At 51.4% G+C, this 27,699-nt stretch overlaps 6 protein-coding genes across 13 annotated transcripts in view; 3 read left to right on the top strand and 3 right to left on the bottom strand.

The window, feature by feature from the left end:
- Nucleotides 1–640: 640 nt before the first annotated feature.
- On the top strand, nucleotides 641–4,368 carry LY6G5C (lymphocyte antigen 6 family member G5C). The gene is made up of 3 exons (XM_023188914.2): nucleotides 641–761; nucleotides 1,737–1,904; nucleotides 3,933–4,368. Exons 1-3 carry the CDS (start codon nucleotides 641–643, stop codon nucleotides 4,094–4,096), a joined length of 453 nt encoding a protein of 150 aa, XP_023044682.1. The 3' UTR covers nucleotides 4,097–4,368.
- A 3,844-nt stretch (nucleotides 4,369–8,212) lies between these two features.
- LY6G5B (lymphocyte antigen 6 family member G5B) lies at nucleotides 8,213–10,609 on the bottom strand. Of its 2 annotated transcripts, XM_023188923.1 has the most exons (3): nucleotides 9,768–10,609; nucleotides 9,491–9,619; nucleotides 8,213–8,915 (listed from the first exon to the last, which is right to left on the bottom strand). In XM_023188923.1, the coding sequence occupies exons 1-3, from the start codon at nucleotides 9,823–9,825 to the stop codon at nucleotides 8,497–8,499; spliced, it is 606 nt and encodes a 201-aa protein (XP_023044691.1). In that variant the 5' UTR covers nucleotides 9,826–10,609; the 3' UTR covers nucleotides 8,213–8,496. The 2 variants fall into 2 exon arrangements, with proteins under 2 accessions (XP_023044691.1, XP_023044690.1); XM_023188922.1 differs by having other exon boundaries at nucleotides 9,491–10,609.
- An 89-nt stretch (nucleotides 10,610–10,698) lies between these two features.
- Nucleotides 10,699–14,888, bottom strand: CSNK2B (casein kinase 2 beta). 2 transcript variants are annotated; one of them, XM_023188921.2, is made up of 7 exons: nucleotides 14,565–14,888; nucleotides 13,829–13,911; nucleotides 12,784–12,886; nucleotides 12,101–12,216; nucleotides 11,583–11,658; nucleotides 11,247–11,427; nucleotides 10,699–10,923 (listed from the first exon to the last, which is right to left on the bottom strand). In XM_023188921.2, the coding sequence occupies exons 2-7, from the start codon at nucleotides 13,898–13,900 to the stop codon at nucleotides 10,833–10,835; spliced, it is 639 nt and encodes a 212-aa protein (XP_023044689.1). In that variant the 5' UTR covers nucleotides 13,901–13,911; nucleotides 14,565–14,888; the 3' UTR covers nucleotides 10,699–10,832. The 2 variants fall into 2 exon arrangements, with proteins under 2 accessions (XP_023044689.1, XP_023044688.1); XM_023188920.2 differs by having other exon boundaries at nucleotides 11,247–11,436; nucleotides 14,565–14,723.
- On the top strand, nucleotides 14,854–18,688 carry GPANK1 (G-patch domain and ankyrin repeats 1). 4 transcript variants are annotated; one of them, XM_023188919.2, is made up of 3 exons: nucleotides 14,854–14,912; nucleotides 16,210–16,937; nucleotides 18,065–18,688. In XM_023188919.2, exons 2-3 carry the CDS (start codon nucleotides 16,312–16,314, stop codon nucleotides 18,507–18,509), a joined length of 1,071 nt encoding a protein of 356 aa, XP_023044687.1. In that variant the 5' UTR covers nucleotides 14,854–14,912; nucleotides 16,210–16,311; the 3' UTR covers nucleotides 18,510–18,688. The 4 variants fall into 4 exon arrangements, with proteins under 4 accessions (XP_023044687.1, XP_023044686.1, XP_023044685.1 ...); XM_023188918.2 differs by having other exon boundaries at nucleotides 14,870–14,912; nucleotides 16,213–16,937; XM_023188917.2 differs by lacking the exon at nucleotides 14,854–14,912 and adding an exon at nucleotides 14,930–15,945 and having other exon boundaries at nucleotides 16,213–16,937.
- Nucleotides 18,689–19,971: 1,283 nt separating this feature from the next.
- Nucleotides 19,972–22,452, top strand: C5H6orf47 (chromosome 5 C6orf47 homolog). Its single transcript, XM_023188947.3, has one exon. It carries the CDS (start codon nucleotides 20,823–20,825, stop codon nucleotides 21,699–21,701), a length of 879 nt encoding a protein of 292 aa, XP_023044715.1. The 5' UTR covers nucleotides 19,972–20,822; the 3' UTR covers nucleotides 21,702–22,452.
- The window catches only part of APOM (apolipoprotein M), a 7,099-nt gene continuing 1,377 nt past the window's right edge, over nucleotides 21,978–27,699 (bottom strand). Inside the window, exons 1-6 of one of the 3 annotated variants that reach the window (XM_023188949.3) lie at nucleotides 24,699–25,617; nucleotides 24,154–24,308; nucleotides 23,481–23,554; nucleotides 23,292–23,390; nucleotides 23,047–23,145; nucleotides 22,566–22,710 (exon numbers count right to left, since the gene is read on the bottom strand). In XM_023188949.3, the coding sequence (XP_023044717.1) occupies nucleotides 22,685–22,710; nucleotides 23,047–23,145; nucleotides 23,292–23,390; nucleotides 23,481–23,554; nucleotides 24,154–24,308; nucleotides 24,699–24,812 (567 nt within the window). In that variant the 5' untranslated portion in view covers nucleotides 24,813–25,617 and the 3' untranslated portion in view covers nucleotides 22,566–22,684. Of the gene's footprint in view, nucleotides 23,146–23,291; nucleotides 23,391–23,480; nucleotides 23,555–24,153; nucleotides 24,309–24,698; nucleotides 25,618–27,699 lie in introns of those variants that run through there. The other 2 variants (XM_023188948.2, XM_023188951.3) reach the window with 2 other exon arrangements.

Below are 27,699 nucleotides of genomic sequence, written 5' to 3'. Positions count from 1 at the left end.
GTTCCCTCATCCCTCGTTCAGTCCAACAGCAAATCTGTCCAGTCTTCTAAATGTATCTCAGGTTCAGTAGCCCCGCCTCCTCGTCCCTGCCCATCTTCTGCTGGACCAGTCCGCCATCTTGTGACCGGACTTGGGAATAGCGTGGTACTTCCCGGCGGCCTCCACTCTTGACCCAAATGCAATGTGCAGCCATGGCAATCTTTTACAAACAGAAATCCGATCAAGTTACTCCTCTGCCGAAATCCCTCAGGTCAGTGGTTTAACTGTCTAGGTGCTCCTGGCAGCACTCTGCCCTCCCCACATCATTGACGATTGACCTGTCTCCCCTACTAGACTGTGCCCTGTGAGGGTGGAGACTTTGTGCACGGTTGTATCCCCAAGATACGATGATTGTGATGCAGTGATTCAATAAACATCTGTCCAATTAATAGGAAAGAAAGTTCCCTTTCTCATTCCCCTATTGCTGGGCCCCTGCCCTCAACAGGATGTTATGCCCCAGAGTGGCTGTGGGTGAGAACATTCTGCCCCTCTGGCTGGTCTGGCACTGATTTCCACCTTGAGTTGGTGTTGCCTCTCTCCTTCCTCTTGGCCAACCTCTCTTCCACCAATATAAGCCCAAACTGGAGGCCAGCAGGCAGTCATGCGTTTTATGGCAGGCCCTGCAGGGAGCCAGAATCTGGGTCCCATGTGCTTCCACAGCAGCCTCCAAGCCCTGTACACCGTCCTCTTAATAGTGCTGGTTATGATGAGCTTGGCGTTTGGTAAGTGGTTCCAAGGGTTCAGAAGGGTCTCCTGGCCTGCTGGATGGAGAAACCCACAGACACCAAGCTTCTGGGTACATTTGTCCAGTATGCTCAGGTAAACCCATGCAGGAGGAGAGATGGAATGGATGGGTTTGGTGGGGAATGCCTGCTCATGGACTGATACGCAATCTGAAGATTGATTGATTGATTGATTGATTGAGATGGAGTCTTGCTCTGTCTCCCAGGCTGGAGTGCAGTGGTGAGATCTCGGCTCACTGCAACCTCTACCTCCTGGGTTCAAGCGATTCTCATGCCTCAGCCTCCCGAGTAACTGGGATTATAGGCACGAGCCACCATGCCCAGCTGATTTTTGTATTTTTAGTAGAGACGGGGTTTTGCCATGTTGGCCAGGCTGGTCTTGAACTCCTGACCTCAGGTATCTGCCCACCTCAGCCTCTCAAAGTGCTGGGGTTACAGGCATGAGCCACCGCACCCGGCCTCTGAAGATTTCTAGTGACCACCCCAGGGCTGTCTCACTTCATAGCAGTGACCTGAACAGAGATACTGAAGGAATCTTCTCCAGATCTGAGGGCAACATGGAATAGGGAGGTTTAGGGAGTGTACTGGATGAGAGAATCAGAATCCACAGGATAGAACAAGACTGAGTCCAGCCTGCTGGGCTCCCCACTTGGCTGCAAAGCACCAGCAACAGACACACAGGATTCAAAGTGTTCGTTTAGCACTTTCCTCTGCCTCATACCAAGTGCTCTGCTGGGTCTGGGGACTTGTCAACGTGTGGTCTGGCCTTAGGACCAGAGGAAAAGGGGGATGTATGTGTATGCAGTTGGGGAAGGAAGCAGAGAATTGGAGCTTTGATGGTTTTCTGAGATAGGAAGGGAGGGAGCAGTGGGGTTGACTGGCCTGGAATCAGACAGTGGTGGGGTGTGAGAGAGAATGGGGTGTGAGTGGGGTCAGTACTTCTCTCTGTTCTAGGTAAGTTTGTTCCTGTCAATTGGGAACCCCCTCATCCACTTCCATTCCCCAAATACCTGCGCTGCTACCGATGCCTCTTGGAGACCAAGGAGTTAGGGTGCCTTCTGGGATCTGACATCTGCCTCACCCCGGCTGGCAGCAGCTGCATCACTCTCCACATAAAGAACAGTAAGTGACCTTCTCCTGTCGTGGGCCCAGCATTCTCCCAAACTGAAACTCTCTCAGCCTCCTAAGCTGCACCCCAAGTCTTCTTCCCATAATCCCATAAGACACTGCTCTAATCCTGTCTTTTTAAATTATTATTATTATTATTATTATTATTATTATTATTATTATTATTTTTGCTGCTCTGTCACCCAGGCTGGAGTGCAGTGTCGCAGTCTTGGCTCACTACAATGTCCACCTCCCCAGTTCAAGCAATTCTTGTGCCTCAGTCTCCCAAGCAGCTGGGATTAAAGGTGCACGCCACCACGCCCAGCTAATTTTTTGTATTTTTAGTAGAGATAGGGATTCACCATGTTGGCCAGGCTGATCTCAAACTCCTGACCTCAGGTGATCCACTGACCTCAGCTTCCCAAAGTGCTGGAATTACAGGCATGAGCCACCGCACCCAGCCTCTCTTTCCTTTTCTTCAGAGCCACACTCTGTCTCTACTTCCACTACCTTCTCTCCTCAATCTGTAGCTGAATAGCTTCCACCCTTTCAAGGTGTGCAGCTTTGATGGGGACCCTCCAGATCTCCAGGTGCCCTTGCCTGTCCTCAAGCTGCTTGCTCCCCCATCTGTCTGCAGTTACTGCTGGTGTTGCTCTTCTCCTGCATCCTCCACTGCTGCTTCAGTCTCCTTCATGGAGTGTTTTCTCTTTGACCCTTAGTGGTTCATGTTCACCAAGGTTTGGTCCTTAGCTGTGTTCCCACTTCATATACTTAGAGGATTTTATCTGCTTTGCTGGCTTCAACCAGCAGCCACATACCACTTCCTTCTGAATCTGAATATTATGTCAAACTACTCTCCTCATATCCCGTTGGCCATTGGACATCTCCCTCGCTGAAAACTGACTCCTTCCCGATGCCTGCTCTTCCACCGACCACCCCCCCACCTTCCTTAAGTTAGCAAAAACGTAACCATAATATGTGCTAGGCACTATTCTAAACACTTGAAATCCGCTGAGGCAGGTATTACTACTATCCGCATTTTACGGATGAGGAAACTGAGGTGCAGAAAGGTCATAACCTTGCCTGAGTCTCACAGATGCTGAGCCAGAATTTGTGATGGCTCCAGAGATGGTTCTCTCAACAACCACTGCATGGAGCAGCCTGTATTCAAATCCTCTTATTACCCTTTTAACATAGCCGATGCACAGACATGGGTCAAATATCAGAGTATAAAGTACTGTCAAACCAAAGTCTCCCGCTACTACCCTAACCCACCTGGCTCCCCAGCACATGTAACCACTTTTTTTTACTTTGTGGATGATCCCTCCTGCAATCTTTTATGCACATTCCACCCTGCACAAGTATGCTGTTTACTATTTTTTCACCTCTTTTTCTCCCCCACAACAAGATAGTAGCATCCCACTGTAAACATTATTCTGCACTTAACAGGGGAATTGAATGTTCCAATATCAGTTTGTGAACAGCTTCTTTGTTTTATTGACCTGCTGTGTACTACTCCATAGCATGGGCATATCACAGCTGATTTCCCCATCCCACTATTAATGGGCATTTCGGTCATTTCTCTCAAGCAGGGCAGCAGCAAACATCCCTGTACATGACTTCTTGGGATGCAGGCACAAAGATTTTTCCCTGTTACATATACCAGCAGCAGACATCATCTTATTCTCTTACTTTTGATCTGAAAAATAAATGACAAAACACCTCCTTCCTGCCACCCAGTCTCCAAAACATTTCCCAGCTTTTTCTCACATGGTCCTATGGTGCTAGTTCTCCCCACTTGGCTCAGTAACTCCCAACTCCCCCTCCAACCATTACATTTCAAATGGCTCTTTTCCTCCAGCCTTGCATGGGAACTTCAGTGGAGTTCCATGGCTGGTGAACACTGGGCATGTCCACCCATGCCTAACCACAGGAATCTTTTCTTTTTCTTTTTCTTTTTTTGACTTATGAGTGAGGGGATGAGAGGATTTGGGGCCCTTCCTGGGGACTTCCGTATCACTGGTGCCTGTGGTCCCTCCCCAGGCAGCAATTCTGATGTCATGGTGAGTGACTGCCGAAGGAAGGAGCAGATGAGTGATTGTTCAAATACCCGAATTTCTCCAGTGTCTGGCTTCTGGATATTCTCTCAATGCTGCTTCCTGGATTTCTGCAATGACCCTCAAAACAGAGGGCACTATATTTCTTAGTGTGACTGCAACAACCTTTGGTGTAAAATTCTACCAGTTTCCAGCCACCTTCCTGACTTCTATCTGGGCTTGGCCAGGACTTCTAGTCCCTCATACCAGCCCTCCTTGGCTCCCTCCAGTCAGTGGACCCCAGCCTTGGCTCTTCCTCTTGGTTGGCACCCTTCAGCACCCTTACTCCCACTCTGCACCCCCAGCCCCACCGCCCACCAGGTTTCCTCTCTTGTCCTTAGTCCCTGGATGTTTCTCCCAAATAAATTTGTGTGCAAACTGTTTAGTATGTCTCTTTCTTCTGGTGGAGGTGAAGGCTGAGGGAGGTGCACCTGCCTGACTGCCCTACCATGGGGCAGGTAAGGGGCCCCCAGCTCTGCTGAGGTCTGCTCCTGTCCTGCCTTGGTATGTGATTCGTTCTAGACACAAAAAGGGGAAAAGGAAATGAAAGCCCTCCTATGGTGAATGCCAGAAAGTTAGTGGGCATCCTCGGCAGTGCTGTCAGACCGGAGCTGTGTAGGGGCTGGAGGAATTTAGAGGGCTATGTTGGTGGGAGGGGGGCTGCAAAAGGACCAGGCTGAGGTAGGAGGAGGTGGGCGAGAAGGCCACTCTTTTTTTTTGAGACGGAGTCTCACTGTCACCCAGGCTGGAGTGCAGTGGTGTGATCTTGGCTCATTGCAACCTCTGCCTCCCAGGTTCAAGCGATTCTTCTGCCTCAGCCTCCCAAGTAGCTGGGGTTACAAGCACATACCACCACGTCCAGCTAATTTTTGTATTTTATTAGTAGAGACGGGGTTTCACCATGTTGGCAAGGCTGGTCTCAAGTGATCTGCCTGCCTTGGCCTCCCAAAGGGCTGGGATTACAGGCGTGAGTCACCCCCTTGAGCCGAGAAGGCCACTCTCAAAGAGACGTTAGACCTATTGGAGTCCTGGTCTCTTCAATTCTGGGCCAAGTTCTTCAGCCTCTGAGGGTGTCTTCCAAGTTGACCTGCTATAAACCTGGGCCTTTCTCTGTCTTATACTGACGTCAGAGGTCACGGAGAAGGGTGGACCTAGCAAGGTGGGGGTTGGGGGGCACATTAAGGGTTTGTACCTCTCTTTGTACTCCAACTGCTTCATGATCTAATTATCATTGGTGTCCTCTGTCAGAGTACAGGCCACAGAGATTTGTTAACACGTGTGCAAAACACTGTAGGTAAAAGTAGATGCTTTATGATGCCATTTCCATCAAGCACAGACAGAGGTCATCTAAACTACTACCAGTCAGGACAGCGGCTACCCCAGAGAGCTGGGAAGAGCTCCTGGGAGGGGAACAGAGGCAGGTTTGGCTGCAGGTAAATGTCTTCATGCTGATTTTGTGGCTGGTTACACAGATGTGTAGTTTACAAAAATCCATCTTGTGATATGTGCAAGCTTCTGAATGTTTTGCCAGAAAGGTTTGAAAATAAGTAAATCAGCCAGGTGAGCACAGTGGTGTGCATCTGTAGTCCCAGATACTTGGAGGCTGAGGCAGAAGAATCTCCGGAGCCCAGGAGTTCAAGGCCAGCTTGGGCAACATAGCAAGAACCTTAGAAAAAAAAGCCAAACATTGTGTATGCATTTGACTCTAGGGCAAATACATTTTTTTTGAGGGGGAAAAGGCCCTAACTTCCACTTATGTATGCACATTTACATGCGTCTTCTCAATCATCTGAGGCACTATCCCTACCTGACAGGTGACCAAGGTGAGGCTGAAGAGACTGACATACCCAAGTGGTAGAGGAGCTGGGACTGAGCCTCCCAGCCACAAAGCTGCACTGCTCTTCAGAAAAAGGTTTCATAACCCAAGCACTGGGCTGCAAGACTTGGGAGGGCAGACACCTGGCTGTACGCATCTGGGAGTCCTGCTGCTCAATACAGAGCCTGACTCAGAGCTGTGTTATGTCCAGCATGTTTATCCAGTGTATGGAAAAGGTTGAGTTATATCCATCATTGCTTTCTATACGTTTGCACTATTTCTTTTTCTTTCTTTCTTTTTTTTTTTTGAGACGGAGTCTCGTTCTGTCACCCAGGCTAGAGTGCAGTGGCCGGATCTCAGCTCACTGCAAGCTCCGCCTCCCGGGTTCCCGCCATTCTCCTGCCTCAGCCTCCCGGGTAGCTGGGACTACAGGTGCCGCCACCTCACCCGGCTAGTTTTTTGTAGTTTTTAGTAGAGACGGGGTTTCACCGTGTGAGCCAGGATGGTCCCATCTCCTGACCTCGTGATCTGCTCGTCTCGGCCTCCCAAAGTGCTGGGATTACAGGCTTGAGCCACCGCGCCCGGCCTGCACTATTTCAAAATTAAAATATTAACATGAAGATCCAACCACTGCAGCCCAACATCAGTGCTCTCACACTTTGCCCCTCAACTTGGGCCCCCGAGAGGGCATCCTGGATGCCAGAATCCTTGAAAAGAACTAAGGAATGGCAAGAGTCCAGGGCCCCAGCAGCAGGTGACTCTGGGATGTGGCTCTAAGTTCCTGAGTCTTTCTGGTTTAAAGAGAGTTTCTCTTTTTTTTTTTGAGACAATCTTGGTCTGTCGCCCAGGCTGGAGTACAGTGGCATGATCTCAGCTCACCGCAGCCTCTGCTTCCTGGATTCAAGCGATTCTCCTGCCTCAGCCTCCTGAGTACCTGGAATTAGACACGCGCCACTATGCCCAGCTAATTTGTTTTTTTGTTGTTGTTTGTTTTTAGTAGAGACGGGCTTTCACCATGTTGGTCAGGCTGGTGTCGACCTCCTGACCTCATGATCCATCCGCGTCGGCCTCCCTAAGTGCTGGGATTACAGGCAAGCCACAGCACCTGGCCTTTTTTTTAAGACAGAGTTTCACTCTTGTTGCCCAGTCTGGAGTGCAATGGTGCGATCTCAGCTCACCGCAACCTCCGCCTCCCAGGTTCAAGCAGTTCTCCCGCCTCAGCCTCCCAAGTAGCTGGGATTATAGGAATGCGCCACCATGCCTAATTTTGTATTTTTAATAGCGATGGGGTTTTCTCCATACTGGTCAGGCTGGTCTCAAAACTTCCAACCTCAGGTGATCCGCCTGCCTCAGCCTCCCGAAGTGCTAGGATTGTAGGCATGAGCCACCGCGCCCTCTTTAATTTGCACTGACCTGCCCACACCTTAGCCTGACCCCACGAACAATGCGACACAGTCTTAGCCCAGTCCCAGTTTATTGTGGAGGGAAACAGCGGACATGGAGCTGAGCAGAACAAACCCTTCCCTCTCCTCCCACAGGCCCCTAGGGAGGTGGGTGTCAGGACTCGGTGAGGTGAAATGGGGCCGAGGAGTCCAGAGACTGACGAGAGAGGACAGAAGGCAGAACAAGACCAGGACAGGCAGGGTTGGTGGAGACAGTGAGGCAGGGACACAAGATTGCCAAGTCAGGGCGTCTGCACAGAATTCTATTCCTCATCCTTTTTTTTTGGAGACAGTCTTGCTGTGTCGCCCAGGCTGGAGTGCAGTGGTGCAATCTTGGCTCACTGCAACCTCTGCCTAGTGGGTTCAAGTGATTCTCCTGCCTCAGCCTCCTGAGTAGCTGGGATTACAGGCGTGTGCCACCACACCCAGCTAATTTTTGTATTTTTAACAGAGATTGGGTTTTACTGTGTTGGCCAGGCTGGTCTCAAAATCCTGACCTCAAGTAATCCGCCCACCTCAGCCTCCCAAAGTGCTGGGATTACAGGCGTTAGCCACTGTGCCCGGCCTCCTCATTTTTCTTGCTGCTAGTTCAGTCTGGTACTGGGTCTTAGAGATGGGAAACAGAGCTAGATCTAAATAGGCAGGTGACTGGATTGAGAGGAATGGGGGATACTGGAACACTCAGATGGGGAAGGAATGGAAGAACCACTGTGCCTTTCCCAGGTCAGCCTGTCTGGGCAGAATCCACACTAGAGATTCTTTTCTGGGGGGAAGAACAGCACCAGAGCTCGGCCAGGCATGGTGGCTCACACCTGTAATCCCAGCACTTTGGGAGGCCAAGGCGGACAGATTACGAGGTCAGAAGTTTGAGACCAGCCTGACCAACACGGTGAAACCCTGTCTCCACTAAAAATACATAAAATTAGCTGGGCGTGGTGGTGCATACCTGTAGTCCCAGCTACTCGAGAGGTTGAGGCAGGAGAATCGCTGGAACCCGGTAGGCGGAGGTTGCAGTGAGCAGAGATCATGCCACTGCACTCCAGCCTGGGTGACAGAGCGAGACTCCGTCTCAAACAAACAAAAAGACAGCACCAAAGCTCGAGAGAGAAAATTACACCAAAGTCATATAGATGCTAGTGGTACAACAGAGGGAGGCCTAAGAAATCACAGTGACCAAAAAATGTGGGTGTTTTCAGAGAGGGCAGTGCAGGATGCTGAGGGTGTTACAGAAAGATACTTGCACAGAGTGGAATTCAGGAAGGGTGAGGTGTCAAGAGTCCAGCCTGGGGAAGAACCAAAAGTCCTGAACTATTGAGGAACAAGTACATGCGGCGCAGCTCAGCAAAAGACAAGCCCAGGTTCAGGGGCAGTGTGACCACGGGGTCCAGGCCATCACGCTCCTTCCCAGCATGGAAATTGGGGACGGGTAGTGAGAGGTTCAGGGCCTGGTAGAACCACTGAATCTGGGAGTCAGACAGAGGCAGGGCCCTGGGCCTGTCATGGGGCTCCGGCAGGAAGCTCTGGAGTTGGGGGCTTGACCAGGAGTTGCAATAATTGTACTGGCAGCACTGGGCCTGATACCAGTACTCTGCGAAGTAGGTGGTGTGTTTTTCTTGGCAGCGGTAGGAATAGTATTGTCCACAGCCTCGAATGATGAAGCGAACCTTGACATCTGAGGGAGAGGGGAAAGCTGATAACCCCTTCCAATAGCTTCCCATAGTCCATGAACCCCTGCTACGGACTTTTCCCATCCCTCACCCAGACCTGACTGACTTCTAACCCAGACTCCTTCAAGAGGCTAGAAAAGTGAGCTCTGCTGGTCTCCTAGAACCTTAGACCCCTCCTTCCAAGATTTTTTTTTTTTTTTTTTTTTGAGACAGGGTCTGGCTCTGTCACCCAGGCTGGAGTGTGGTGGCACAATCTTGGCTCACTGCAACCTCCGCCTCCTGAGTTCAAGAGATCTCCCACCTCAGCCTCCTGAGTAGCTGGCACTATAGGTGCACACCACCATGCCTGGTTATGTTTTTGTAGAGACAGGGTCTCACTATGTTGCCTAGACTGGTCTTGAACTCTAGAGCCTAAGTGATCCACCTGCCTCAGCCTCCCGAGGTGCTAGGGTTACAGGCATGAGTCATTGCAATCAACCCCTCCTTTCTTGTACCCCATGCCCGGAGCAGCCCTGATCTGTGAGAGAAGATCAAGCCATTGGCTGCCCCACCAGCAGCCCCTTCCTGGGACCTTATTTACCATAATAGATGGTGATCACCATGCATGGGGATGAGCTGCTGATGGTACACTTCTCTGAGCCTGAAATGCATCCTACAGAAGGGTCTTCTAAGAGGCAGAAGTGGCAGGTCCGGATGTCGGGAACAGGAACTGGGGAGGCAGAAGGAGGGATGGGGCACTGGGTCACTCTCAAATACCCTGGGCCAGTAGGAAGCCCGAGTATCCACGGCCACATTCCACCGATCCTTCCTGAACTCAGTTACCCCTTCCTCCCTCCCTGCCCCTGGGCCCCACTTACCCTTTCCCACTGTGAAGCCCACCATGACCAGCACACCTACAAGTATATGGGCCTTCATTATGGAATTCTGGGGAGACGGGCAGTTCCTGAGGGATGCCCTGAAACCCCACCTTCCTGTGACCACGCTCCTTAATCCTGAGTTGCAGGGTGGTTTTGACAAGGTCTGAGGAGCTGCCGTAAATGCAGAGCTATATTCCTGCTTGGGGCAGGATCCTGGTTGGGAAGGAAGTTATTAACTTGGCAGGAGGGACAGCATGTCCTCACCCACAATGTCTGGTTCCTGAGTGTGGGAGCAATGGCCCAGACGGGGTAATACCTGGGCACTATCTGGTTCTTTATCCAGTGTCTACCTTTGTCCTGCATACCCTCCAAAGACCTACTCCCTCCCTTGGAAAGTCCATGGCTTAGTGTCTATCTCTGCCACCATGTGCCGTCTTCCTCATACAACAGGGTGAGTCCCCAGTGTGCTGGGACAACCTGGCCTGGGAATCAAGCATCCCCATCCTTCTGAGGTGAGCAGTCCCAGCTCCACCAGCAGGCAGCACACACAGACATCACTGAACAGTAATTCTGGACCTTGTCCCACCTCATTCCACCCTTAGTTATACTGATTTTAGGGCTACTTTTTCTTTAAAACTAAAAGATGGAGTTGCTGATTAAGCACCTTACAGTATAAACAGACAGTCATAGGTATCCAAATACTTCTCATCTTTAAAACATGCTTTTTCTGTCTTTTCCTTTTGATCTTGCACTTCATCACACACAGTCCTAGCAATTCTGTTCTGCTCTACACTAAAACCACCACCCAATCCACTGAGCACAAATCTGTCCTGGTTTTCAATCTGGGGAGGGTGGGCTGGGCCATGAGGGCCCCTGGAGTCCAACACACCATCACCTTCCCTTCCCCAACCGCAAGCACCAGCACACTAGCTCATGGCCTTTTCTTCCACTTTATTTCATATTCCCACCACAATAATGACTCCTTTAATTTAAACTAAAAACCATACAGGGTTCCTGAAAGGGTGGCAAAAAGGAAAGGAAGTGCAGGACAGGTGGGGTAGGGAATCAGCGAATCGTCTTGACTGGGCTCTTGAAGTTGCTGGCGGCTTGGAGCTGCAGCTGGTAGGCCATCGGATGAATCTTGAAACCGTAGAGCCTGGACCAGGGCAGAGGTCAGAGAGGTAGTAGCATGAGCCCCATCCAGACCCTGCCAGTCACCTGCATTCCCACTTCCCCACCTGAACTCCTCCATGGACCTGCTCAGAGCTTAAGCCTAGTGGTTCCCAATTTCTCAGCTCAAGAACATTCTATGATAAGGTAACTGAAGCACAATCAAATAACTTTCCCACAGTCACTCCACAGGGAGATGCCGATTCTGGGAGAAGCAGGCCTCAAGAAAGGGCCATGCCCTGTCCTTCCCTCTCTCTGGGAGATCTTGGGCCTTTCCTTTGACCCTTAATGACTCTCCCTGCTCCCTACCTGGGCACAAACTGGTTGGCGGGTCTCTTGGGCCGGTACTCGGGATGCACCATGAAGAGCATGTGAGGGAAACCAGTGCCAAAGTAGGCGCCATCCGTGTGATGGTGTCTCGATGACTTGGGTGTGTACACATCCATGCACTTGGGGCAGTAGAGCTTCACCATGGCTTCACCTGGGATGTCTGAAAGGCCTGGGAGATAGCCAGACTCAGCAGGCCAGGTATCTCCCTGTTCCTACCTAACCTCCCCTCAGGACTCAGGCCCCAACATGCTGAGCCCTAACTCCTTCCCGTAAGACTGCCACAAGGTGCCTTCCTTTCCCTTCTTCAACACTCACCGATGGGAAGCATTGGCTGGTTCTCACAGTACACACGAGGACAGTAACCAAAGTCTCCCTGCTGGTACTTTTCCAACTGAGGTAAATAAAATGGAAGGGGTTGGCAGGTAGGTGTGAAGAGAAGAGGCAACTCCCTTCTCAGCCCAACCCATATCACTCTGTCTCCCACTCCTCCCACCTCTGTCCAGAGGCCCCTTCTCTGGCCCAGATGGGCTCTCAAACTCCTATGTTTCCTTTCTTCCAATTAGGCAGGCTACAAACCATCAGAGCCATTCGTTGTTTGTTCCCTGAGGAAGAGGCAGTCTATCACAACTCTCTGTTCAAGGACTGTCTCCCTCCCTGAAAATGATCCCTTCAGGATGACCCCCAATCAGAATTCAATTCCCAGGCCCAAGCCTGGGGTTCTTCTCCTCTTCTCAGCCAGTTTCCTTAAACAGGGCTTAAACATGACTTCTTGCTGCAGGAACCTGTGTCCCTTACTGCTCAGAAGGAGGCAAGTAGAAGCAGAGAGGCCTCACCATCTGGGCGATGCCACGGTTGGTAAGGATGTAGCGGGCGTGGATCAATCCATAAAGCATCTCGGCAGCCTGCTCAATCAGGTCACTCTGGTTGGGGTTGTCTTCCAGTTCTTCATCTGAAACACAGCCCGGCCAAATGCAACCACTTGTTTCTCAGCTTTCCTAGGTGCCCTGCCCATATCCAGGGGCTGCGGGCTATTCAGTTCGCCTGGCACCTACTTTTGGGCCTTATCCCATCCAACGTCTGAGCATGTGACCCAGAAACCTGGGCTTCTGACCCTTGCACCAACCCAAGACAGCTCTGTCTTCTCTTCACACCTCTTTAGCCTCTGCTCCCCGCTCTCCCTCCCAGCTCCCTCCTCAATACATAACTGCAACAATGTCCATGCAAAAGATGAAACTCTAGACTGGAAGGTGCAAAGCAGGAGAAATAGAGAGCAAACCAGACCCATGAGGAAATGCATTTTGGAAAACATCTGAATTGTGGATTTAGAAAGCATGAGAACAAATGATATACGTCACAAAACTAGACACAGTCAAGTGGAGGATCAAAATAAAGCATGAATTTAGGGTTAAAGAAATCAGAGAACCAAAGGAAATTTCAAAATTCAAGTAAGTGAATATAGATTTGAAGAGAAAAAAAGTGCATGTACACACACAAAACAACCCTGAGGGTGCCTCACCAGGCTCCAGGTCCAAGATCATGTCTAGAGCTTGTCGATAGTGAGGAACTTGCTCATTGAGTCCAGTAAGATTAAATTTGTCCTGGATGTAGTCTTCATCCACCTGTCAGGACATGGAAGCCAAGAGGGAACCCATATCAAAATCCCCATCTTTGACCTGAGCAAAATGCTCTAACTGATGCCTTATCATCAACACAACTGCATCTGTTCCGCTTGTTTCTCACTACCAGCTCAGCAGAAGTACTTGCGTCTCTCCCTAGTTTACCTATACTCCCTCCCATAAAGCTTTGGCTTTTCTTTTCTAAGGATAAGCAGGTACAGCAATCTTTTTCTTAAACATTCGTTTCAAGATCTCTGTCCCTACTCCTATACCCCATCTCTAGGAACCAGTTTTGTCCTCTCAGCTGGCTGAGGAAGATGGAAGCTGAACGGCATGGTTTCTGAACAAAACATTTCAATACATAGCATTTCAATTTTCCTAACGGCCAGCTGAGACAGGCACTAGCAGTGCCACTTTAGTAATAAAAGATACAGGCTGGACGCAATGGCTTATGCCTGTAATCCCAGCACTTTGGGAAGCTGAGGCAGGCAGATCACCTGAGGTCTGGAGTTTGAGACCAGCCTGGCCAACATGGTAAAACCCTGTCTCTACTAAAAATCCGAAAATTAGCCAGGCGTGGTGGCGGGTACTTGTAATCCCAGCTACTTGGGAGGCTGGAGCAGGAGAATCGCTCGAACCTGGGAGGCAGAGGTTGCAGTGAGCCGAGATCGCACCACTACACTCCAGCCTGGGCGACACAGTGAGACCTAGTCTCAAAAAAAAGATAAAGACACAAATTGCCTGCTGGAGGGTGGCAGAGTCGGAACTTGGGCCCCAGTTTTGCCACTTTAGCACAGGTTCGTCGGGGGTTATTGAGGGGACTCTTCGTTGATGGGAAGTTTTCAAGTAGTATGTAAGAGAACAATGTAGAAGTGGAATATGTGAAGGAACGTCTGGTGGGAAGATATGTGAAGCCAGCGAGTAGGGAAGTCGAAGAGAACTCACTTCACAGAAGAATTCATTGCCACGGAGCCCACAGAACCAGGAAATCCAGGACACCTCCTCTGAGCTGCTCATCTTCACGTCAGCTGGAAAAAAGAGTGTCAGTAAAGCTCAAGCTCTCCTTCCCTGCCTCAGGTATCCTCCCTCCTCCCACATTAGAACCACCCTTTCTTAAAGGATCCCAAACTCTGAAGCCCTCCTCTCCAACTCCTCCAATTTACATCTCAGTCCCTTTTCTTTGAAGTTAAATATTCTTTGGGGTCCCACCACTTCAAGGAAGCCTCTAATTTACATCTCAGTCCCTTTTCTTTGAAGTTAAACATTCTTTGGCGTCCCACCTCTTGAAAGAAGCCAACAGATACTTTGACCCACCAGCCCGACCCACGTCCCTGGAGCTCCCGAAAGCCAGGGCCCTCTCTTCTCTGTGTCAACTCCGGCAGGGACCTCGACTCAGACTCCCTACCAATGCAAGTCTCTGCATGACCCCGGCGCCTTTCCCAAGGGTTTCCAAGTTTATCATTCTCAAGCAAGAATCGGGCCCCTCCTTTTCTCAAGGGTTAGGGGCGACTGTCAGGTCCCTTTCACCTGATTCCACACATCCCCGCTCCGCTCTTCAAGCCACCTCTCCCTCCTTGCCGGACCTGGTTGCTTCCTCCCCCGCCCCCACATCAAAGTGCGGAGACCCCATGTGCGGCTCCCAGCGATAAGGGACCAGGAGCAGCGAAGACCTCAGACTCACCAGCTGGACGGGGACCAGGACTGGGGTGGGGTAGGGAAGTTGCTACTTCGAAGGAACGGCGGCGACCGCTACAGCTCAGGCCGCGGACCCGACCGCGGCAGGCGAAGTGGGGTGGGGGGAGTGGAAATTGGGGAGGGTGGGGAAGAGGGCAACACGCAAGCGCCAAGGGTCAGGTGCCGCGGTGGATGCCGGGACGCGGAGTCCCCGGTAGAGAGAGAAACCGGCTAAGTGAGGGAAAGCGAACTACCAATCCCAGGATGACCCGCGCACGACCTGGCTGTCACGAAGCCCCGGAGGAGGACGCTTGCGGGCGGGGCGCAACGAGAAGCCACCGGAAGCGGAAGCCAGGTATGGCGTTCGGAGCCTGGGAGCCTGGGCAATACAATTGTGTGCTCACTGGGCGAAGAGGCTGACTTAGGGTGGGGAAAGGAGGGAGCCAGGCTGGACCCCTCCCCGCAGCTCTCCTCACAGTTGCCCCCTAGTCCCGGCGCAGTGCTGCTGCCCTGAGGACTGGCCTATCCTTGGCCAATCCGCTGTGTCCTTATTGCCTGTTGGGCCCCTAGTGCGAGTCAGTCCCGCCAGAGACCCTTGACGGGCCTCCTGTTTTACTCCGAGCTCTGGCCTCATGAGGCGAGAGATGCGGCTATGGCTCCGTGCGTAGGGACTTGGGTCGGGTGGGCTGGGCTGGGCGGAGCGGTGTGAGAACCAGAACGGCCCAGTGCGCTAACCTGAGGTGTTGCCAGCCATTCTGCTCGTCCCCTTGCACTTCTCCATTTCCCCTTAATCTCTAAGTGTGACCTTCGAACCCTGGTCAGAGTAATGGTGAGGGGCAGGCGTGACGTTATTGCATTACACGGCTTCTCGGCATTCCACAGGTTTCCCTCCGCCTCCTGAGGGCCTTTCCTAACCCAGAGTGGATTCCTAGCTCCAGAAAATGGGCTTGGAGCGGGGGCCACGTTGAGGAAGGCGAAGGGCATTGTGGGGGCGTTATGTAAAAGTAGGACCCCAACCGACAGATCCTAGCGCTCGCGCCACCTGGGCGCGCGGAGCTCTGCTCGTTTACCGTTGGAAAAGTTCCAGCGCGGGAAACTGAACCCGGAGCTTTGCGCACGCTTGAGCCATCAAGTAATGTGGGTGGTGGCTTTTGTTGTTGTTGTCGCCACGCATGCGTCTCCGTGCCGTGTGGCTATTTGATTGTGTCAACTCTGCTGACCAGAATAGCGCCATTTTGCGGTACGGAAGCTACACAGCAACACGTATAAGAGCCTCTCCCCGAGATCTTCTAGGGAGTGACCCGTCTATTTTTGTTTGGGAAGAGGAAACTCCGAAATGGGGTCGCGGAAGACTTAAAGGGCCAGGCTTGATTTTTTTTTCCCTACTGGTATGTCTGTTTTACGGGGTGGGAAAGTGGTTTCAGAAAGAGGCTGGTATTTATTGTTGGTAAGGATGGGGGTGGGGGCCGGACGCAGGACCTCTGGACGACTGTCTCATGGAGTTTGATTAATTTTTACTAAGGAGCAAAGTCGGTATTGTAGGGTTCCGTGTTTTTCTGCATATACTCTCTCCCTTAGACCCTGCAGATTCTTGAATTGTGGGGTCACTTTAGCGGCAGGAAAGTGTTTTTGACTACTTTTTCTCATCCCAGCAGGTCCCTGAGGCTCTGGTTGCTACAGAGTCACCAGGAGCTTGGCTTGCTTGTCTCATCCTTCCCTTGCCTGGTATCATTTTCTCAGTTCTCCCAAAAGCCATGTCCCGGCCCTTCCTCATCACCTTCACCCCAGCCACTGACCCCAGCGACCTCTGGAAGGATGGGCAGCAGCAGCCACAGCCTGAGGAGCCAGAGTCCACCCTGGATGGAGCTGCAGCCCGAGCTTTCTATGAGGCCCTTATTGGGGATGAGAGCAGCGTTCCTGACTCCCAGAGATCTCAGACTGAACCTGCCAGAGAAAGAAAGAGAAAGAAAAGAAGAATAATGGGGGCAGCTGCAGCAGGAGCAGTGGCAGAAGGAGTATCAGGAAGATATGGACAAGGGAGATCCCTTGAGGCTGCAGATAAGATGACTCACCGGATACTGAGGGCAGCCCAGGAGGGGGACCTGGCAGAACTTAGGAGACTGCTGGAGCCCCATGAGGCAGGAGGAGCTGGGGGGAATATCAATGCTCGGGATGCCTTCTGGTGGACCCCACTGATGTGCGCTGCTCGAGCAGGCCAGGGGGCAGCTGTGAGCTATCTCCTGGGCCGCGGGGCTGCCTGGGTGGGGGTCTGTGAGCTGGGTGGCAGGGATGCGGCTCAGCTCGCTGAAGAAGCTGGCTTTCCTGAGGTGGCCCGCATGGTCAGGGAGAGCCATGGAGAGACAAGGAGCCCAGAGAACCGGTGAGGGGAAACTTCAGCTCAGACCCCTGTCTCATTGTGTTGTGCCTCTCCCAGCCATTCCACACCAGAGGCCCCAGCACAGTGCTGAGGAGTTCTTTCCTTATCCTCGTGTAGGTTGACAAGGTAGTATAGTCAAGTGATTATGAACATGAGCTCCCTGGATTTAAAGCCTGATTTCACTTACTTGGGCAAACAACCTAATGTCTACATGTTCCAGTTTTCTTATCTTAGAAATGGGGTAGTAAGGATTGTTGTTAGGATTCAATGGGTTAATATATGTAAAATGCTAGAATAGTGCATGCTGCATAGTATGCAATATATGAATGTTAGCTGTAGTCATTATTACTAGTATCCCTCCCCTTCCCCAAGAGTTTGCTAGGCCTGGTTAAGATTTTTTCTTTTCAACTCTTCTGCTCTGGGTCCCACAATGGTTTAAAGAAATTTGTTTTTAAGACCAGTCAAGTGCAGTAGAAGGAGGGGAAAAGTAGAGTAAGGAGTTTGATCTGTAACTGAGTGAACAGTCATTTCAGATAACTCACCACCACCTTTGGACCAACCAGGCTCCCTCCTTGTTGATTAGGAAGGAAGGCAATTTTTTTTTTTTTTTTTTTTTTTTTTTTGAGACAAGGTTTTACTGTGTCACCCAGGCTGGTGTGCAGTGGCGTGATTTCAGCTCACTGCAGCTTCCGCTTCCCAGGTTCAAGCATATTTTTTGTAGAAAGCAGGCTTTGCTGGGACATGGTGGCATGTGCCTGTAATCCTGGCTACTTGGGAGGCTGAGGCAGGATAATCGCTAAGGTGGAGGTTGGAGTGAGCCAAGATCATGTCACTGCACTCCAGCCTGGGCAGCAGATGCAAGACTCCATCTCTTAAAAAAAAAAAAAAAAAAGTAGGCTTTGCCATTTTGCCCAGGCTGGTCTCAAACTCTTGAGCTCAAAGCGATCTGCCCGCCTCTGCCTCCCAAAGTGTTGGGATTACAGGTGTGAGCCACTATGCCTAGCCAGCAATTTGTTCCTTAGCAGAAAAGCTGAAAGGATCCTCTCCTACCCTGCCAGCCCTCTCTTGAGGCCTCAACTCTTCCCCTTTGCCTTCCCCTGCTGTTAATGCTTTTTCTTCTTTCTCTGCAGGTCTCCCACTCCCTCCCTCCAGTACTGCGAGACCTGTGACACCCACTTCCAAGATTCCAACCACCGCACATCCACTGCTCACCTGCTGTCACTGTCCCAGGGTCCTCAGCCTTCCAACCTTCCACTTGGGGTGCCCATCTCCAGCCCGGGCTTCAAACTCCTACTGAGGGGGGGCTGGGAGCCAGGAATGGGACTGGGACCCCGAGGTGAGGGCCGTGCCAACCCCATCCCCACTGTCCTCAAGAGGGACCAGGAAGGACTAGGCTACAGATCAGCACCCCAGCCCCGAGTAACACATTTCCCAGCTTGGGATACCCGAGCTGTGGCTGGGAGGGAGAGAGCCCCTCGGGTGGCCACGCTGACCCGGAAGGAGGAGAGAAGGAGGGAGGAGAAAGACAGGGCTTGGGAGCGGGATCTAAGGACTTACATGAACCTTGAGTTCTGACTTGGTAAAGTCTGACCCCGGTCTGCTGCTGAAGTCTGAACTTGGGCCTCTGACCTGGGCCCTTTGACTTCCCCTTCCTGGGATCTGCCCAGGGGCAGATCCTCAGTTTTTGGTCAGTGGACTCTGTCTTTGTGAGAGACGGGCTGAGAGTGATAAATAAATCAACCTTTTGTGGTTTATTCACTTTTCTGGAATCTATTTTGAGGAAGCCAAACAAGCCTGGGAGCCACATGCAAGTCCCACCTGAGCCAGAAGGGGCAGCCTCTCCAGGTGGCATGATAAGGTCACCTCCTTGCCAATCTGGGTTCACTTTCAGGTCCCAGCCCCTCCTGGGAGTGTCCCACCTATTCTTTCAACCCCCCTGGACCAGGAATTGCCCAGCTCCATGCAAGTCTCAATTCCCCCAAGAGGAGTTCCCTGACTACAGCCAATTCACTGATTTCACAAACATAAGTCCATATACTATGTGCCAAGAATACAGGTAAAGACATAAAGAGTTCATGGCTGGAGGAGGAAACAGCCATGTTATCAATTTTTTTTTTTCTTTTTTTTTTTTTGAGACAGAGTTTCGCTCTTGTCCAGGCTGGAGTGCAATGGCGTGATCTCGGCTCACTGCAACCTCCGCCCCCCAAGTTAAAGTGATTCTCCTGCCTCAGCCTCCCAAATAGCTGGGTCTACAGGCATGCACCACCACATCCGTTTAATTTTGTATTTTTAGTAGAGACAGGGTTTCTCCATGTTGGCCAGGCTGGTCTGGAACTCCCGACCTCAGGTGATCTGCTGGCCTTAGCCTCCCAAAGTGCTGGGATTGCAGGCATGAGCCACCACTCCCAGCCCATGTTATCAAAAATACAGGGTAATAAGGGAAGTCAAAGAAGGCCCCTAGAGATGAGAATGGGTTAGGGTTTTGCTGGAAGAGGCCAGTGTGATAGGAAGGCCCACGATTATCAAGCTTGTACACTTAGTTGAACTGGGACCAGAACTCTGGCCTGCAAATCTAAACTTTAAGTCAAGCTTTTTCATTACACCTATTTGTGTACACTTTTCTTTCCCACACTTCCCAACCCTCCCACCACCCATCCCCTTGTCTTGCTCATGCCAGGCACAAGAAGAGCTCACTGTTGTGAAATCCAGGAATTAAAATTTGCAGAGAGGGGGAGGGGAGGGCTGTTCCAGTCGCAAGACTTCTCATTTTTTCCCTTCTAGGAAAACCTTTCATGAAGGCTTGGATGCGAAATGGAGGAGTGGTGGGGAATGTGGAGAAGAACTCAGGGGCAGGGGGCTGTAGGGGGGCGACCGAGTTCAGGGGAGCATGAGAAGCTCGGGAAAATGGGGACTTGGGTTTAAATTAAGGTCTTGGCCCTTGCTAATCTCAGCTTGGCGCTCCGTGGTCTGGCGCGCACTGACAACGCGGGGGATACGGGGGCGGTCGATTCGCAGGGTCCGCCCCATGAGCTGCGGCACCGCCCCCGCGGGTCCTTCCCGTCCCGGTGCAGCTGCTTCCGGGCTCCGCAGCTCCCAGCGGCTCCCCGAGGCCGCGGCGCCGACGCTGGGCCCGGGAGCGGTTCTCGTGCAAAGCGCCCGGACGCGTGGGTCCCGAAGTAGGCCCGCACTTTGCCTCGCGACTGGGGATCTCCGAGGACATCTTAGTTCTGACCTTGCGGAGGCCGCGCCTCTGCTGCGTGTTCGCGGGCCAATCGGGCCACTTTGTAGAAATCATCGCACTCTAAATCAAGGGACGAACGCTGCTGGCTGGAGTTTGCTGGACACTTTCATTCTAGCTAGTAACAAAGAGAATTCCTCTTCCTCGAGGTCCCTTGGGGCAGCAGTTAAAGACTACACGATCCAGGAGCACCTAGGACCTGGGGCCACCTTCCTGCCTGCTTTATTGGATGGAGCACTGCCGCCCCAGTTTCTGGGGCACCTTGGGGTGTGGCCTTGGTGAGTGAAACTTGGGGTGATGCCTGCTGGGAAGGAAATCCGGAAACACAGAGAGGACTCTCTGGTGGTGACCCAGGCCTTGTCAGATCTGAGACTCTTGGAATCTTGTTTGTGGGGGTGTGGATGGTGAATGAATTTGGATGTGCCTCCCTTTACCCCAAAACTGAAGAGGAAGCAAACCACTTGCCACACTTGAGGCTGCATGACCATTCACAGAAGGGAGGAGCCACTTCTGAATTCAGAGTAGGACTGCATCACCAGGCAAATACCTGTTCTGAGCCAGAAAGACTCTGGCTTCTGAGGAGATCCTGAGAGTCTGAGTAGTGCCAGGAAGCAGCCTCAGAATCTGGGAGCCCATTACACACCCCAGCCATGTTCCTGCGACGGCTTGGTGGCTGGTTACCTCGCCCTTGGGGCCGCCGGAAACCAATGAGGCCTGACCCACCTGACCCAGAACCCCGATGGGTGGACAGCTCCTCGGAGAATTCAGGAAGTGACTGGGATAGTGCCCCAGAAACCATGGAAGATGTGGGGCATCCCAAGACCAAGGACTCAGGGGCATTGAGGGTTTCTAGGGCTGCTTCTGAACCAAGCACTGAGCCCCAAGTTGAGCAACTAGGGAGCAAAAGAATGGATTCCCTCAAGTGGGTCCAGCCTATCTCTAGCACTCAAGAGTCTGGGAGACTGGAGGCTGGAGGGGCTAGTCCCGAACTCGGATGGGATCATGTGGATTCAGGTGGCACCAGGAGACCTGAGGTGTTGCCTGAAGGGGGAATGAGCGTCCCTAGGCCAGGAACCCCAGTGGAGAAACCTGGCAGGCGTGAGAAGCTGTTGGGCTGGCTGCGGGGGGAACCAGGAGCTCCCTCCCGGTACCTGGGGGGACCAGAGGAGTGTCTGCAGATCTCCACCAACCTGACCCTGCATCTGCTGGAGCTGCTGGCCTCTGCCCTGCTGGCCCTGTGCTCACGACCACTGCGGGCCGCCTTGGACACACTGGGCCTGCGTGGACCGCTGGGCCTCTGGCTACATGGCCTACTGTCCTTCCTGGCTGCCTTGCATGGGCTCCATGCTGTTCTGAGCCTACTTACTGCCCACCCTTTGCACTTTGCCTGCCTCTTTGGTCTCCTGCAGGCCTTGGTGCTGGCTGTCAGCCTCCGGGAGCCCAGTGGGGATGAGGGCACTGATTGGGAGAGTGAGGGGTTGGAGAGGGAGGGTGAGGAGCAGAGGGGAGACCCAGGAAAGGGGCTGTGACCATGGGGTGCCGTGTGGGGGTAAAGGGTGAAGAGAGTGTGGGCTTTAGGAGAAAAGTGTGGGGCGTGACCCAAATTGTAAGCATAGGGACCTCAGGGATGGGGAAGAAACCCCAGAGTATGAGGGCGCAGGGCCCCCCTTCATCCATAGGAGAGAACAGAGCTATTTAGGGTGTTTGTGTTTATCGACAGTGAGGGCACTACCCTTGGATTCACCAGCTGTTATTTTTGCTTTTAAATTTCTCCCACCTTTAGTTTTTTGTGTTTTTTTTTTCCACCTCCACTTTTTAAAAGCAGAAAAAAAAAAAAGAAAAAGAAAAAAAGTGTGGTGGTGGAGAATAAAGACCAAAGGGTTCTCTCTACCTTTCAAAACTCTCCTGGGGTGCAGGAGACGAGAGCAGGAGAGCAGTAAGAGAGTGGTTGGGACACCCAGGGTACTCCTTGGATCTCGAGATCTGAGCCACCAAGGGAAGAGTGGGGCTGCTAGGCAAGTGGATTAGGGGGTCTGGATAGGACCCCACAGGTGACAGGGAGCCTGCAGGGCAGATCTGGTGACCATGGGAGCCAGAGGGAGTGGGGACAGTGCAGGCAGTATTGACAGGAGGGCCAGTGCAGAAGGGCGGGTAGTTCAGGCAGTGTGGGGGAAGCACTGAAGCCTGTAGTCCCCACTTGGGGGCTAGGGGTTTGCTCACTCAGCAATAAATAACTGTGTCACATCAAATCCTAAATATACCACTACAAAGTGAGAGTTACTGCCACTCTGTTCTTCCTGACGCCATCCACCTGGGGGTTTAGGTGGTAGAGAATCCAGGGGGAGTGTTGAAATGGGAGGAGTGGGAATGATGTCTGGAGACAAACCCCAGAATGAGATGAGGATTGAAAAATCATCTTTATTATCTTGAATGGGAGTTGGAAGTCTCCAGCTTCTCCCTTCAACAACTCAGCTCCCATTGTACCGTCTGAGGACTTAGACGAAGTTACAGGTCAGTCACTGGACAGCTCACAGGCCTCTGTGATGGGAGAAGGGAAAAATAGGACAGAAAGGAATCCAGGGAGAAAAGCAAAGTTGATAGTAATGGGGTGGGGGAGAATGCGTTCTTTCATTCCCTGTGTCAAAGGGGAGTCTCTAAGGGCCTTTTCCCTCCATGTATGACCCTCTGTCCCCTTTATCCAGTGCAAACTCTGAAACCTCTCTTGAGTAGCCCAGAACCCATCCTGCCTCCCTCAGGTGACATGACAGCTCTTAGCCACATCCCTCTGGTGACATCACACGAGTCTCTTTCACCCTGTAACCCCAGAAGACTTTGTGAGTCCTAATCCTGTTTTGTGAAACTTTAACACCTTACCTTGATTCCTAGGAGTCAGTAAGAAGGCTTTGGAATCCAGGCAGGAAGTCAGGGACTTGAATTCCTCCACACACTTTTCGGGAGGATGTGGTGAGCGATCTGGAAGGGCAAGGTGGGGCCAGGCCAGTCAAAACCCCCGGAAGCACCTAGCTCTTCCTGGGAGGATGTCATAGGACACAGAGTGAGGAGTTCTCTTGCTCTCCCTTGTTTCCCTCCAACCCTTCCTGCCTTATATCCCTACTCACTGTAGAGGAGAAAGCGCTGGTAACCCTGGCCTGTCTCATTCAGCATGATTCCACCTGGGCATGAGCTGGAAAAGAGCTCAGTCTTCATGTCAGGGCGGCCTGTCAAAGTAGGTGGGAGAAGTGTGAGAACACAGATGCAGAACCAAGCTTCAAGGGACTTGGGGAGGGTGAGGGCTGGGAAGAACCAACCTTCAGTTCTGAGATCTGTGCTCCCTTCAGTCAGGTGGTAGATCCATTTCCGGGGCACACAGAGCCCATCTTTTCTGCAGAGGTGGTGGTGGCAAGGAGGAAAGAATGAGCATCACCCCAACCACAGTGTCCCAGCGGTTTTTTTTTTTTTTTTGAGACTGGGTCTCGCTCTGTAGCCCAGGCTGGAGTGCAGTGGCGTGATCTTGGCTCACTGTAAGCTCTGCCTCCCGGGTTCACACCATTCTCCTGCCTCAGCCTCCCAAGTAGCTGGGACTACAGGCGCCCGCCACCATGCCCAACTAATTTTTTGTATTTTTAGTAGAGACGGGGTTTCACCATGTTGGCCAGGATGGTCTCAATCTCCTGACCTCGTGATCCGCCCGCCTGGGCCTCCCAAAGTGCTGGGATTACAGGTGTGAGCCACCACGCCTGGCCTGTCCCACCTTCTATTTACTCAATTGTACTCCTTATTGAAGCCCAGCTTTCCTTGGGTTTCAAGCTACTAAGCATTGGTTAGGCACATCTCTCTCCAGAGGGCAATTAATACAGCTATTGCATTTTGTGGGCCAAGCATAGTAGATATATCAGCTAAGAGGCCAGCTCTTGGTGGGTGGAGTCTCACACTTTGGGCAGAGACTGAACCTAGTGATGCTTCTGCCTCCTCACCACTCACGTGCGGATGGTGGCACGAAGGTTGAGCTGCATCGGGGCAGAGCCAACAGCCATGTTGAAGACAATGTTGTCCACAGGGTCAAAAGTTGCCAACTCTTCCTTGGTGGGAGCTGCCCCTGCGATAAAGTACCACTGGCCCAGGTGGACCTCTGGGAACTGGAGAGACAACGAAGGGAGCAAAAGAGGGTGGGTTCCAGCATAGGATAGGTCCAACTTCTTCATCAGTCAGGACAGCAAGACTTAGGGGTAGAGGTGTCGGCTGCCTTCATCTTTCCAACTTAGGATTGGATCCATGACAAAGAGTCATTAAATGACTTTTCCTCATTGCCCCTCTCCAATCAACCTGGGTAATCACCCCACCCCCTAATTCTGCCATGCCTTTGCATTGATGGCCACAGTACTGATATTTTTCTTCTTGCTTTCAGTATCACAACACTCACACCCCATTCCTCCCTTCCTTTCCCAAGACGGTCTCCAGTCATTCTAGGCCATCCACCCAAGTCCCTCAGAGCCTCCACCATAGGCTTCCCCAATCTCAGTCCATACCTCCTTCCCATCCACGCCCAGAGTTGTCAGTTGACTGTGCTCAGGGCACTGGTAGATGGAGTTAAGGATAACACCATAGAGGTAGAGCAGAGCTGCCCAAATTTGGTGGAACATTTTCAGGCAGGAGAGAGCTGGTGCTGTGTGTGCCTTAACTGCTCTCTCCCCTACTGGCTGCTCAGTCCACTCTGCTTTCAGCTCCCTTGCATTCGACCCTTGACCCTTTCACCTGCTAATGAGTAACTTCAACCTTGTTTTCCAACCCAAACCTGGATTACTTAGTATTTGGAACTTCCTCCCCCTCTTCCGGATGCAACCACTCCATAGTATACCCTGGCACGTCCAGGGTTTCTCAGGAGTTATGAGGAGAGCTGAGCTGTCCAAGGAGAAACCTGTGGTCTTTGAACCCGTATCTGAGCTGGTTATTTGCTGCACTGTGCAGCACTGAAGGGAAGTAGTAGCTTGATTGGGCCTCTCATTCATTAATTTGGCAAACTATTTTGAGTCCCAGTTGTTTCCCAAGAACTAGTTAATCCCTGGGGACATTAAAAAAATGAATAAGACATAGCCCCTGGCCTTGAATAAGTTGTTCTAGGGAAAACTGTGTAGACAAACCATTGCAATACAACTCAGTAAGTGCTTTAGAGCAGGTATGATGCGGGTGTATGATGCAGGTGCTGGGGCACGGTGGATTGCTCTCTTCAGTTTATAATTAGAAAAATATGTATACCCTGGTAATGTTCACTGACACATTCTCTCAACATTTATTACTACAAAGAGGCTACGTAATCTGGCTGTTAAAAGAGGATAGAAGGCCGGGTGCGGTGGCTCAAGCCTGTAATCCCACCCAGCACTTTGGGAGGCCGAGACGGGCAGATCACGAGGTCAGGAGATCAAAACCATCCTGCCTAACTTGGTGAAACTCCGTCTCTACTAAAAAATACAAAAAACTAGCCGGGCGAGGTGGCGGGCGCCTGTAGTCCCAGCTACCCGGGAAGCTGAGGCAGGAGAATGGCGTGAACCCGGGAGGCGGAGCTTGCAGTGAGCTGAGATCCGGCCACTGCACTCCAGCCTGGGGTACAAAAAAAAAAAAAAACAAAAACAGAGGATAGATGTTGGTGTCAGGCAGAATGTGTCCAAACCCTAACTACAGCCGGGGCATGGTAGCTCATGCCTGTTAGCACTTTGAGAGGCCAAGGTGTGAGCATGGCTTGAGCCCAGGAGTTCAAAACCAGCCTGGGCTACGTGGCAAAACTCTGTCTCTACAAAAAATACAAAAACTAGCCGCATGTGGTGGTACATGCCTGTAGTCCCAGCTACTAGGGAGGCTGAGGTGGGAGGACTGCTTGAGCCTGGGATGTCGAGGCTGCAATTAGTCCTGATTGTGCCACTGCACTCCAGCTTGGGTGACAGAGTGAGACTCTGTCTCCAAACAAACAAACCACCACCAGCCCCTAACTACTATGTCTGTTTTTTCATCTGTAAAATTGGCAAATCATCAATCTCATAGGATTAAATGAAATAATGCACATAAAGCCCTTAGCAAAGACCTGCACATTCTAAGTCCAAAGTATATATTTGCTATAATTAATAGTAATGTTTGCAAAACTCTTAGTTTCTGATAGGTAATAAGTTCTCAAGTAATAGGCAGTAAGAATTGCCAAATAGGCTGTCACTGAATAGCACCAAGTGACTGGAGCAGTTAATGCTGTGAGAGGTGGGGCTTCCTCGACAGATTATTTATTTACTTATTTATTTTTAAGACAGGGTCTCACTCTGTCGCCCAGGCACGATCATGGATCACCATGACCTTGACTTCCCGGGCTCAGATGATTCCCGAGTAGGAGCTACAGGCACACGACATCACGCCTAGCTAATTTTTCGTAGAGACAGAGTTTCACCATGTTGCCCAGGCTGGTATTAAACTCCTGAGCTCAGGCAATTGGCCCGCCTCGGCCTTCTAAAGTGTTGGGATTACAGGCATGAGCCACCACACCTAGCTTGATAAATTTATGTCCCATGGACTGCCACAAAAAATTTGCCGAGGGGTGAGGCTTGCGATTTAGTTAAAAAACAAAATGGGTGACCGGTATATTAGAGTTTATTATACTATTTTATTTTGGTATAATGTTTGCATTTTTGTTTTTTGAGACAGAGTCTCGCTCTGGTGCCCAGACTGGAGTGCAGTAGCCTAATGTCAGCTCACTGCAACCTCCACCTCCCAGGTTCAAAGCAATTCTCTGCCTCAGCCTCCGGAGCAGCTGGGATTACAAGGTGCTCGCCACCACACCAGGCTAATTTTTGTATTTTTAGTAGAGACAGGGTTTCACCATCTTGGCCAGGCTGGTCTTGAACTTCTGACCTCATGATCCACTCTCCTCAGCCTCTCAAGCATGAGTCACTAGGCCCGGCCGAAAATTTTTGTAATAGAAAGCTAAAATGTGGTTAGGCACAGTAGCTCTCACCTGTAATCCCAGCACTGTGGGAGGCCAAGGTGGCAGAACTGCTTGAGGCCAAGTGTTAAAGACCAGGCTGGGCAACATAGTGACACTCCATCTCTATAAAAATAAAATTAGCTAGGTGTGGTGGTGCACATCTGTGGTCCCTACTACTTGGGAGGCTGAGGTGGGAGGATGGGTTGGGCTCGGGAGGCAGAGGCTGCAGTGAGTTGTGATTGAGCTAGTGCACTCCAGCCTGGGCGACAAAGCCAAACCCTCTCTCAAAAAAATACATAAAAAAGCTAAAATGTAATACTTTATTGGGGCAGTAAAGTACAAGTGCTCGATCTGGAGTCCTGTTGGCCTCGATTTGTCAATTCTGACATTCATGTTCGTCTTAGTGTACTCACCTAAAAAATGTTAAAGGCTGGCCGGGCGCGGTGGCTCAAGCCTGTAATCCCAGCACTTTGGGAGGCCGAGACGGGCGGATCCCGAGGTCAGGAGATCGAGACCATCCTGGCTAACACGGTGAAACCCCGTCTCTACTAAAAAATACAAAAAAACTA

The sequence above is a fragment of the Piliocolobus tephrosceles genome, chromosome 5, assembly GCF_002776525.5.
Source record: "Piliocolobus tephrosceles isolate RC106 chromosome 5, ASM277652v3, whole genome shotgun sequence".
Lineage (NCBI taxonomy): Eukaryota > Metazoa > Chordata > Mammalia > Primates > Cercopithecidae > Piliocolobus > Piliocolobus tephrosceles.
This window is presented reverse-complemented; position numbering and strand designations above follow the sequence as displayed.